Genomic DNA, 13,084 nt, shown 5'->3' with positions numbered 1-13,084 from the left:
TTTCAATTAATGATTTTATGAATTGCACGTTGCACCAGACCTGCGCATTGTAAAAACTGACAGCTGGTTTACCAGCATTTATATGTGCAGGATGTGCCTTCTAAGAGATGAGTATGCCAAGAGACTGGTAATCTCTGCTTCAACTCTGAAGAATGGCATAAATCGTGCAGGAGATTGAGAATCTACAGTAAAATATGCCTTGCTGCAAATTCAAGAATACTTCTGGGGGACATCTTTGGAGCAGTGCAGTGGATTTACACACATGATTCATAGATTTATTCCTTACAATAAAACTGAGCATTTTGATTCTTGTGGTAACATAGCTATGTAGTAGCAACTAGGGGCAAGTACATCTTTATTCTACTATGGCATTTACCTTTCTGGATAGAAAAAAGTGACTCCTACAATGTAATGGCTAATATTTTTAAGAAAGTTCCATTTGTTTTAAGTAAACAGTTCTTTGCTGTAGTGGATTTCATGAAATCGTTGACTTGTCCATATATGTTGTTGTTGTGCCAGAAAGGGAGAGACACAGCATCAGCTCAGAAGGAAGATCATCCGGGAGATTGGGAATGCTGATTACTTTCCTTTTTGACATGAAAGATCCATGCAATAAGCAGATTTCCCCCCCTGTTCTTTTGCTTCCAGAGAGGCAGATTAGAGAAGCACCGTGAACTGATCCTTGTGGGATTTCTTGCACCTTTCTTCTTGTATAGAAATAACTAATTTAATACAATTGTCACACTACTTGGGCTTCCCCCAACCCATTTGATCCTGCTTCTTTCTCAACAGTTTATTAGGGGGTAATAATGACCTGAGTCAATATGATTAACATTATAATAAATAATTCTGTACAAGAAATACCTCAGACTCCAGACACTACTCAGGGCAGAGAGTTGTGAGTGTGGATGAGGTGAAGAGTAAGGCTGGAGGTGGGCTCAGGGAAGGGAGTTGGGGTTGATGTGTTTAGGATGTGCATGGACAGTGCAGGGGTGTGCAGACCCCTCCAAGGTTCATGCCAGAATTCTGCTTGCTATTCCCCTTCCTGTTCCTGTCAGGGAATGACAGAAAAGTACACAGCTTATCTGCCCCCTGCTCTCTCCAGCCAGAGTGAGGAATGGAGCAGCAAACTGTGCACATTTTCCTCACTCCCTGAGAGTGAAGGGAAGGGGAAGAGCAAACAATATCCCTGTGCAAATCAAGTGGGGCAGGACAGGGAGCTTCCACATTTCTAGCCTCCCTAAATGGTGCTCCCAGCCATGTCCTTTCACTTGGCTGGTTGCCTGATATTTAGTCTGACACAATATAGCAAAGCTGTGAGAGTCAAGTTGGGAGAGTAAACTACCTTCTCCTGAAGCAGAAGACTCCAGTGAGCAGGGTCCTCCTCACCAGAGTGGTGAGGGATACTTCATGTCTGCATACGACTCACTTCCTCAGATTCTTGAAGGGAAGATATAGAGTTGTATCTGGTGAACGTTTATGCCCTAATAAATGTGTTACTCTTTAAGATGCCACTGCACTCCTTGTTATTTTTGCAGAAGCAGACAAAGATGGTAGCCCCTTTGCAATACAAGAGGCATAAAAATGCTGACTGGAGAGAGAGGGGTCAATGACACAGAGTATGAGTACCCTCAGACTGACTCACCACTCTGTGAGCTGTGGAAATGTCCCCTCATGGGCTACACTGATGAGTACTCAGTGATTCACTAATTAATTAGGTTATTCAGCTTGTCAGCTGGAAACAGTTGAAAGAGAAGCAGGAAAGGTTGGGGGGAGACTGGGGGTGGTGAAGAGAGGAGTCCAAGATTGCAGAGAGATATGAGCCTTACCACTGTTTGTCTGTGCCTCTGTAGTTGATAAAAAGTAGGAGGAAAAGTCTTATTCTATGGGAAACATTCATAAAACGTGCAGTAAATAAAGCACTCAGTGTTGAACTTGCCAGTGGTGTGCATGGCTCTTTGCAATAAAAATCCAGGGTGATTACTCCCTGTCCTTTGGCTGTCATTGCAGAGTTAAGCCTCAAGTGAACATAAGGAGAGATGCCCCTAAGAATGTCTTCAGTGTGGTTGGGTAGGAGTTATGGTAATCATTTTCCCACCATTGACATACTGTAATGCAAGTTGAACACATTTTATTTAAACAAGAATCCTAAGAGAGGTCTAAATTAAAACTCACATAAAGCAAATGGATGCTATAGTGAGAAAGCAAAGTTAAAGGTCTAAGGGCCCTGATTTCCCTGTTTAGTTGTGCCATTCAAGCTACGTCTACACTAGAGCACAATTACAAAAGGCTCCCTTTTGAAAACGAGGACTCAAAAGATCCTCTTTCAAAATACAGCTTACACACATGAGCAGAGGCTGGCACTTCCGATTTGCCCTTTCAAAAGGTTAATGCACTGTTTTGAAAGACAGCATCTACACTGTCCCAAGCACCCTTTTGAAAGAAGGGGCCAGCAAAAGCTGTGGATGGGGTCACACGGTGGACAAGAGCTTCCGGGCCTGTAGCTTTTCCCCCTTTAAAGGTCCTCTCCCCAACAGCATCACCCTGCACAGCACGAGGCCTGCAGAGCTACCACGAGCCCAGTGGATGCCAGTGCACACATGGCAACATGGTGCAGCAGCAACAGAAGCTGGCGCTCCTTCTGGCCATCGGCAGTTGGTGTGGTCTCCCTGCCGTCCACATCAGTGGAGGCTGCCCTCCATCTCCTTCTGGGAGCCGCCCCCTGGCATGGCCAGGGAACCCTTGCACCCACGTCCCCTCTGCCCCCTTTCACAGGTGCTCTGCTGACTCTGGAGCTATCCTGGTAGATCTGAGTGGTGGGCGTTTCTGGTCATGGGGAACTGGGATGAGGACAAGTGGCTCCAGCATTTTCAGATGTGACGGCAGAACTTCCTGGAGCTCTGCCAGTGGCTAGCTCCTGCGTTGCAGCATCAGGACACTCAGATGTGGCATGCCCTCCCCGTCAAGAAGAGGGCTGCAATAGATGTCAGGAAACTGGCCACTCCAAACAGCTACCACTCTCCGGGACACCAGTTTGGCATAGGCAAGGCCACAGTTGGGGCTGTCATCATGGAAGTACAGCAAGCTCGGGCCACATACCCACCAGGGGAAGGGGGATCCCAGGAAAGGGGGCCCATTGGGGACTGGGAGCCAGAAGGGACCTGAGGGGTGGGGGTCCAGGCACTCTCCGCATGTTCTGATGGGCTCATATGTTCTCCATTTCATGCAGGTGGTTCGGGCATTGAGCACCATGCTCCTGTAAAGTGTGATCTATGTGGGAGACCTGGATGTGGCCATCACTGGCTTCACAGTGTTTGTGTTCACAAACTGTTTTGGCACCCTGGATGGGACCCATATTCCAATCCATGCCCCGAAATGAAGCAGGAAGGGTAGCAGTCTATGGTGGTCCAGGCCATGGTGGACAGGAGGGGCTGTTTCCAGGACATTTGTGTGGGCTGACCTGGCCACACCCACAATGTGAGTTTTTTTAGAAACTCTGGGCTGTGCCGCTGCATGGAGGCAGGGACTTACATCCCTCAGAGGGAGGCACCACTTGGGCACATCATGGTACCCCGATCATGGTGGCAGATGCCACCTATCCCCTTCACCCTGGCTTATGCAGCTCTATGCAGGCCCCCCCAGCCCCAGCCAGAAGCTCTTCAACACCTGCCTAAACCACACCCAAAACCTGATGGAGTGCATCTTTGAGTGGTTGAAGCACCAGTGGTGCTGTCTCTTGGCACACCTGGAGGTGGGCCTCCAGAATGTGCCCCACATGGTGGGCACCTACTTCAGTCTCCATAGCATCATGGATAGTAAGAGGGAGGTGTTCATCCAAGGGTGGGCAACCAAGTCCGGGCAGGGCTATCCACAGCTGGCCACCAGGAGGCCCTCCATGAGCACTTTGCTCAGGGACCCCAATGATCACAGCCCCAACCACCCCCAGCAAGTCCCCCACATGCTCCGTTCCCTCCCTCCCCCCAAGCACACAACACACAGGGGATGTGGGGAAAATAAAGTATATTCTGTTCAATGAAACTGTGCAATTATTAAAACCAACATAGACAGAACCATATAACTATGTACACATGGGGAAGGGGAACAAATTATTTACATCAGGGCAGGGTACGTGGGTGTACCTCACAGAGGGGGCCTTATTGCAGGAAAGGGGTGGAGGGCCTCGAGCCATGCCATCCCTGGGGTCTGCAGCCACCCTGGTTCAGGGTCCCAGGTGGGACTGGGATGAGGCAGGGAGGATGGGGAGGTAGAGCCAAAGGTCCACCTCAGCAGGGAGATCAGCCTTGACGGTGTGTCTTCCAGGGAGCTGGTGGAGGGGTCTGCAGTGGGAAGGGCTGTGGGAGGGGCAGCAGGAGTAGGCAGCCAGGCCAGGAGATCCCAGAAGGTGCCCACCACACCCCTGAGGTTCCCATCAGCTCCACCCAGACTGCCCACCACCAGGTCTCCTCGGCCTCCTTCAGGTGGAGGGGCCACTCCACCACTTCCACCTGGTGCCTGATGGAGGTGATGAAGTGGATGTTCTCTGTGCTTTGCCTCTGGCCCCTCCTGAAGTGGGGACAGCCTGGTGTCAGTTGTTGGGGCTAGTCATTTCCCCTTTTCCACTTCCAGTGGACTATCTGGGAACACGGAGGGTGTGAGACTCTCCTGGCCCTCTGATGGTGCAGCTGCAAGAATGGAAAAGAAGAGAGGGACAGGCTGTGAGTCCTGTCCCCTGGCTTCTGCCCCGTGGGCCATATCCCCCATCTTTCGTGTGGGCAACAGGTCCCTGTCTGCTGTCCAATGTCAGGGAGGCCTTGGGGGATCATGGGGACAGGATGGCTCCCTGGCCCTGTGTGGCAACCCCCTTGTGAGGTCTGGCCCCACCCACCCCCAGCCTCCCAGGGAGTAGGCCTTGATGCTGTCAATTGGAATAGGTGCTGAATGCCAATGGCAGCTGTGATGCCATCCTGAGGGCTACAGCCCAGTTAGGCTGTGGATATCCAGGCTCTGCAGACAGTGTGGGTGCCCTTGCCCTGTGATCCAGGTTGTGCACCCTATTGGGTACTTACCAGAGGGTCCATCACCAAGGTCAGGGGATGCCCAACTGTCAGAAGTACACGTGGAGGAGTGGGAGAGGATGTCAATGATAAGCTTACTCTCCTCAATGGACCACTTCAGAGCTGGCTCTTCCTCTGTGTCTAGTCCCAGTGTGATAGGGCTGGCTGCAGGTCCCAGCTTGCTGTCATCCCGAGAGTGGGGCTCCTCAGTGAGGGCGTCCAGGATGGCAAGTGGGGAGGTGGAGTCCCTGGGCCTCCTTAGCTTCTTATAAAAGGGGTAGGAGGGAGGCACTACCCCTGATTGGCTGGCCAAGTCCCTAGGCCAGGCATATCCCTTACACAGCTCCTTAACCTTGCTCCTGATATGGTCAGGCATGTGGACAGGGTGGTCCTGGGAGGACAGGGTGTTGGCCAGCTTAGCAGAGGTGGCTGCTTTCTGCCACTTTATGCCTATTTCCTGGACGACCTCCTCCTCCTGCCAGAAGCCCAGGAGGTCCCTGAGCTCATGTTCAGTACAGGAGGGGGCTTGCTTTTCCCCGTCTGGCTGGCCCCCTGTGAGACTTGGGCTCACTCAAAGGGAGAACCTTGGACTCCTCAGAAGCATGGCTGCTAGCCATGATGCTCCTAGAGGTGCTGGGGGTCTCTCTGGAGCACCCAGGGCAGCACATGCAATGGCTGCTCCTGCACACTCTCAGCTTCCTTCAACGGGGTTTCTGGATCCGTGTGGCTTTTAGGGCTGCTGCACACATAGACCATAGAGCCTCACAGGCGCTGGGCAGCACATCTGTGCATGCCAGACGACTGGCACCATGGCAAATCTTCTTTTTCAAAAGAACAGGTCACGGAACATCTACACATTTTCTTTCTAAAGACTCTTTCGAAAGGGAGGAGCTTTTCCTATTTCCAGTTATGATGAGTGTTTTTGAAAGCCGGGGAGAATTCCATCAATTTTCTTTTAGAAAGAGTGCACTGTGTGTGTAGATATTCCATGCTCGTTTTCAAAAGATGGCCTGAAAAGACAGGGCTTCAATGTTTTGGCTTTCCAACTGGTCAGAACCACATACTGTCCTAGATACGTTTCTCCTTTCAGCTGTGGAGAGCCAACACTCCATCACATGAAGTCCTCAGTGTTTTCCTCCTTTTGATATCTTCCAAGAATACATATATGACTCAGTTTGCTAAATATCCCCTAATTACTGCTCATCAGAACTTATTTTTGATTATCTGGTTCTCTACTAAGCTGTATCTCAGGATCAGAAATCCCAATGTTTGCTCACCCTGCCTTGAATCTTTGAGTGTGCTACAGTGGAAAGGCCACTACTTTCCAGCCCTCCACGTGTCTTCTGGAAGATGGGAGTGTCTGCCCATATTGTCGTGTTTCTGCTGAAAACCCACTGCTTTTTGGGACTGAAAGTGCCCTGAAACTTTCTCTGGTTTTCTTTGCAGGGACAGGGAGCTAAAATCTTCTTAGCAGCTTTTCAAGTCTCTGTCTTTCTATATAAAGGGTGTGTGGCCTTCTGTTCCCTAAAAGAGGTTTCTGGTACATTGGGGTGAAAGTAATGGCTTTACCATTGATAGCCCTGCCTATGATTTCAGTAGTCAAAGATCTTGGGAAATGGGGTGGAGGAGTGCCTGATTCCACCTGGTAGGGGACACATTGCAATAGAGTCCGTATCTCTGTCTTCAGAAAATCTGCTCAGATCAGGCATAGGCTCAGGGATTCCAGCATGGTGGCAGGACTGAGAGTCAATTTTTTGAACAGCCATTAGAGAACAAATTTGCTCCTCATATGAGGCAGATATTTGGCCTGTTTAGGATATTTTATGTTCACAGCTCTTTGATTTGAAGCTTCCAAATCACAGGCGCTGGTTCTCATGGGAGACTTTAACCATCCGGACATTTGTTGGGGGATCAATACAGCAGCACACTGACAATCTAGCAAGTTTTTGGAGAATGTTGGTTGGGGATAACTTCTTGGCACAAGTGCTGAAGGAACCGACCAGGGGCCATGCATAACTTGACCTGCTGCTCACAAAGGCTACGTCTACACGTGAAGCCAACATCGAAATAGCTTATTTCGATGTAGCAACATCGAAATAGGCTATTTCGATGAATAACGTCTACACGTCCTCCAGGGCTGGCAACGTCGACGTTCAACTTCGACGTTGCGTGGCACCACATCAAAATAGGCGCTGCGAGGGTACGTCTACACACCAAAGTAGCACACATCGAAATAAGGGTGCCAGGCACAGCTGCAGACAGGGTCACAGGGCGGACTCAACAGCAAGCCGCTCCCTTAAAGGGCCCCTCCCAGACACAGTTGCACTAAACAACACAAGATACACAGAGCCGACAACTGGTTGCAGACCCTGTGCCTGCAGCATGGATCCCCAGCTGCCGCAGCAGCAGCCAGAAGCCCTGGGCTAAGGGCTGCTGCCCACGGTGACCATAGAGCCCCGCAGGGGCTGGAGAGAGAGCATCTCTCAACCCCCCAGCTGATGGCCGCCATGGAGAACCCAGCAATTTCGATGTTGCGGGACGCAGATCGTCTACATGGTCCCTACTTCGACGTTGAACGTCGAAGTAGAGCGCTATTCCGATCCCCTCATGAGGTTAGCGACTTCGACGTCTCGCTGCCTAACGTCGAAGTTAACTTCAAAATAGCGCCCGACGCGTGTAGCCGCGACGGGCGCTATTTCGAAGTTAGTGCCGCTACTTCGAAGTAGCGTGCACGTGTAGACACAGCTAAACAGGGAAGAACTAATAGGAGAAATAGAAGTGAGAGGAAACCTGAGCTGCAGTGAGCATGAGATCATAGATTTCAGGATCTGGTCAAAAGGAAGAAAGGTGAGCAGTAAAATACAGACCCTTGATTTCAAAAGAGCAGACTTCGACTCCCTGAGAGAACTGATGAGCAGGGTCCCTTGGGGAATGAAGATGAAGGGGAAAAGAGTTCAAGAGAACTGGCAATATTTTAAAGAAGTCTTAGTGAAGTCACAGGAACAAACCATCCAGCTGCATAGTAAGGAATGCAAACATGGTAGGCAACCAGCTTGGCTTAACAGGGAAATCCTTAGTCAGCTTAAACTGAAAAAGGATGCATAAAAGAAATGGAAACGTGGACAGTTGACTAAGGAGGAGCATTAACATATGGCTGGAGAATGACGTGCAGAAATCAGTAAAGTGAAAGCACAATTGGAACTGCAGCTGGCAAGGGATGTGAAGAGTAACAAGAAGGGTTTCTGCAGGCATATTAACAATACATGGGTTACCAGAAAAAGTGTGGGGCTGTTACTAGATGAGAGAGGTAACCTAGTGACAAATGATGTAGGAAAAGCTGAAGTACTCAATGCTTTTTTTCCTTTAGTCTACACAGACAAAGTCAAATCCCACAAGACAGTCCTAGACAATTCAGTGTGGGAAGATGGAGGGCAGCCATCTGTAGGGAAAGAACAAATTCTGAGCTATCTAGAAAAACTAGATATAAACAAATCCATGGGTCTGCATTGAATGCAACCGAGAGTACTGAGGAAATTGTCAGATGTCATTGCTGAATCTTTGGCCATTATCTCTGAAGACTCTTGGAGATCTGGAGATATTCCAGATGACTGGAAAAAGGCAAACACAATGCCCATCTTCAAAAAAAGAAAGAGGGACAATTCAAGGAAGTATAGACCAGTCAGCCTTACCTCAGTCCCTGGGAAAATAATGGAGGGGATCTTCAAGGAATCCTTTTCGGAGGACATGAAAGAGGGGAAAGTGATCAAAAGCAGACAACATGAATTCACCAGGGGCAACTCCTGCCTGACCAATCTGATTTGCTTCTATGATGATATAACAGGCTCTGTGGACATGGGGAAGTCAGTGGAAGTGATATACCTTGACTTCAGCAAAGCTTTTGATACAGTGTCCCACAACACTCTTGCCGATACGTTAAGGAAATATGCATTGGTTCCTTGGACTATAAGGTGGATAGAAAGCTGGCTTGACAGTTGGGCCCAATGGGTAGTGGCTCAATATCTGGATGGCAGCTGGCTTCAAGTGGAGTGCCACAAGGGTCAGTTATGGGGCCGGTGTTGTTCAATATCTTTATTAATGACCTAGATGAGGGACTGGATTGCACCCTCAGCAAGTCTGAGGATGACACAAAACTAGGGTGAGAGGTAGATATGTTGGAGGGTAGAGAGACAATCCAGAGTGACCTGGATAATTTGCAGGACTGGTCCAAAAGAAATCTGATGCGATTCAACAAGAAGCAGTGTAGAGTCCTGCACCTGGAAGAATCCCAAGCATTGTTATAGGCTTGGGACAGACGGGCTCAGCAACAGTACCATGGAAAGGGACCTAGAGGTTAAGGTGGATGAAAGGCTGGATAAGAACATAAGAACATAAGAATGGCCATACTGGGTCAGACCAAAGGTCCATCCAGCCCAGCATCCCATCTGCCGACGGTGGCCAATGCCAGGTGCCCCAGAGAAGGAGAACAGAAGACAATGATCAAGTGATTTATCTCCTGCCATCCATCTCCTGCCCCTGTTCTGAAGGCTAGGGCACCATACTTTATCCCTGGCTAATAGCCATTTATGGACCTAACCTGCAAAAATTTATCAAGCTCTTTTTTAAACCCTAATAGAGTCCTGGCCTTCACATCCTCCTCGGGCAAAGAGTTCCACAGGTTGACTGTGCGCTGTGTGAAGAAAAATTTCCTTTTATTAGTTTTGAACCTACTACCCACCAATTTCATTTGGTGTCCCCTAGTTCTTGTATTATGGGAAAAGGTAAATAATTTTTCTATATTCACTTTCTCCACACCATTCATGATTTTATATACCTCTATCATATCGCCCCTCAATCGCCTCTTTTCCAAACTGAAAAGTCCCAGTCTCTCTAGCCTCTCCCCATATGGGACCCGTTCCAAGCCCCTAATCATCTTAGTCGCCCTTTTCTGAACCTTTTCTGATGCCAATATATCTTTTTTGAGGTGAGGAGACCACATCTGCACGCAGTACTCAAGATGTGGGCGTATCATAGTTTTATATAGGGGAAGTATGATATCTTTTGTCTTATTATCGATCCCTTTTTTAATAATTCCTAACATCCTATTTGCCTTACTAACTGCCGCTGCACACTGCGTGGATGTCTTCAGAGAACTATCCACTATAACTCCAAGGTCCCTTTCCTGATCTGTTGTAGCTAAATTTGACCCTTTACTAAATTTGACCCTTTACTAAATTTGAGTAAAAAGTGTGCTGTTGTAGCTAAGAAGGCTCATGGCATACTAGGGTGCATTAGGAGCATTTCAAGCAGATCTAGAGAAGTGGTTGTTCCCCTCTATTTGGCACTGGTGAGGCCACATCTCAAATATTGTGTCCAGTTTTGGGGCCTACAGTACAAAAAGGAGGTGGATGTGCTGGAGCAAGTTCAGCAGAGGGCAACAAAAATGATTAATGGACTGGAGCACAAGACCTATGAGGATAGGCTGAAGGATTTGGGCTTGTTTAGTTTACAGAAGAGAAGACTTAGGGGTGATTTAATAGCAGCCTTCAACTTTCTGAAGGGGAGCTCTAAAGAGGAAGGTGAGAAACTGTTCTCAGTGGTGTCAGATGGCAGAACAAGAAGTAATGGTCTGAAGTTAAAGAGGGAGAGGGGTGTAGGTTAGATATTAGGAAAAGCCACTTCACCAGGAGGGTGGTGAAGCATTGGAATGTGTTGCCTAGAGAGGTAGTGGATTCTCCATCCCTCAAGGTTTTTAAGTCCTGGCTAGACAAGGTCCTGGCTGGGATGCCTTAGTGGAGGTTGATCCTGCCTGAAGCAGGGGGCTGGACTAGATGACCTCCTGAGGTCCCTTCCAGCCCAATGATTCTATGATTCTGTGATTTACTCTAGAAAATGTTTGCTACCTCTAAGCTGTACTAGGTATGTGTGTGTGTGTGTGATGCTTGAAATGGAGCAGAGAGGGAAGGGTCTCTTCCTAACGGTTTTGCCTCTTGTTTCCATAAAACAGAAGGTGAGTTGAGGCCCTCTGAAGATTTTGTACTTTTCTGAGAGTCTTTGTATTGAAAAGCAAGGAAAGCGAGACACAGTTGAGTGCTCACCACTATCCCCCATGCTTTGTATATGGTGGTGCTGTACACTTGTCCTGCACTACCTAAATATATTACATGCCAAGAATTTGATCAGTAATTGTGTTTTCAGCGTTATTCACACCATGCTGGGCTCTTTCCAAGATTTGATAAATGATACTTTTTGCCCCAAATAAAGCACAAACATGTCTATTTGAGCATGAATACGCTCATGATGAACTCACAGAATTGAGTATGAGTGTGTAATTATGATCTGAAACAGCCATCCTGAACTGGATGGAGGTTGGAATGCAGAGGAAGAACAGGTAATGTAATGGAACTTTGAGCAAAATATTTTTTTACATTCCTATTTCATGTACATGAAAACTTTGGAGAAATCTGATTGATAAGCATTTTTCTCCTTCTGAGTTGTTGCAGACCAACTGAAAAATGAACACCTTCCAAATCCATTTCTAGCAAATTGATGACATTATTCTTTTCTGTGCACTGTATTTTCATGCAGCTTATTCAATATGTTAGTTTTATTCTTGAAGGTAAAAGGAAAGCTAATCAATAATGTCAATGTTTAAAATTTACTACTATTGGTGTTTATATTTTTGTACTCTATCTATAAAGAGCTAATCAGATGTGCTCCTGACACTAGGTAAAACTCCAGAGGAAGCTGCAGACTCTGCACTTCACTATATGGAGAAGAGAGTCCATGGCCGGGGAGGAGTTATAGTTGTCAGCAAAACTGGAGAATGGACCGCCCGATTCACCACCAAGAGGATGGCATGGGCAGGCATAAAGGAAGGTGTGTTAATGTATGGCCTAAATCCAGGAGAAACCATTCAAGAAATTATTAAACCTCTCAATTAAAACTTAATTGGGGAGGGGATTTTCACTATGCATGTTATTAGTTTGTGGAACATGATTCTTTGTAAAGGTTATATATATGTATGTATAGTATTTGGATTAACTTCTACTTATTCATCAAGATTAATAAAACATGGCTTTATTACCTTTAATAAAGATAGCTTTCCAAAGGTATTGTATTTGGTTGTTTCAGAAGTTTGAGAATATGCTAAAAGCTTCATCCGCATTCCTTAGGAAAATTCAAAATTCCAAATCTCAGATGTAGTGAAAAAACAAACACAAAAAGGGCATATGATTATGTTTTGGTTGCAGCATCCATATGTAACTTACATTAGTGAAATAACCCATGTGACACTCATGGGTTTTTTTCACTCTTCAAATATGTTATGTGTTGATTTTTGTGCATTTAGGAAAATTTTAATGACATGGAAGAGTTGAACTCTCAGTCAAGTTATGTTTTAAGATAAGTCTCACAAATATATTTTAACTTATTGCTCTGAAGACTTACCCCAAGAATGAAGAAAGTAGTGGAATTACTTTTATGCCTGGCATAATAAGATATAGATTTTATTTTTTGCTACATTTGAAAGTTTGAAATACTCTATTTGTGAAAGCGTATCTGTGGTTTCTTTCAATAATTCCTCCCAAACCCAATGAAACAGGTACCTCCAAGTTAACTGTTCCACATAAACCACTTTCTGTTAAAAACACCATTACCCTCTTCAAACAATCAAAAAAAAGGTGGGATTACAATCTGTTCCACATTAAAGTGCAAAATTCAGCATTTAAAAATCAGCTTCACACATATAATTGCATCAATAGTTTCTTATAACAAAAAACTTCATGGCAGAAAGAGCAGAGCATGGACTCTATTTGTTCAAAGGACTCTTCTCACATAAAATTTCCCTTTGGTCTGTGCAATCTATATATCATCACAGCCTGCACTAAAGTGGTTTTTTCACTGAAGAATTATCTGCCTTACCCAGTAATGAGGTACACTTTCACAAGTATATTGTATAGATTTTTGTAACAGCACTTCACTGGTTTTGTAATCTTTTTCCCCCTCTAAGAGCAGTCATCCCTTTACAGAAA

The 13,084-nt window shown here is 46.6% G+C and overlaps 1 protein-coding gene across 2 annotated transcripts in view; it reads left to right on the top strand.

The window, feature by feature from the left end:
• The window catches only part of LOC142010532 (isoaspartyl peptidase/L-asparaginase-like), a 240,730-nt gene extending 228,575 nt beyond the window's left edge, over positions 1-12,155 (top strand). For both annotated transcript variants that reach the window (XM_074988881.1, XM_074988879.1), the window contains exon 7: positions 11,781-12,155. In XM_074988881.1, the coding sequence (XP_074844982.1) occupies positions 11,781-11,995 (215 nt within the window). In that variant the 3' untranslated portion in view covers positions 11,996-12,155. The remainder of the gene's footprint in view (positions 1-11,780) is intronic.
• The last annotated feature ends 929 nt before the right edge of the window (positions 12,156-13,084 follow it).

This window comes from Carettochelys insculpta, chromosome 3 (genome assembly GCF_033958435.1).
Source record: "Carettochelys insculpta isolate YL-2023 chromosome 3, ASM3395843v1, whole genome shotgun sequence".
In the NCBI taxonomy this organism is placed as follows: Eukaryota; Metazoa; Chordata; order Testudines; family Carettochelyidae; genus Carettochelys; species Carettochelys insculpta.
This window is presented reverse-complemented; position numbering and strand designations above follow the sequence as displayed.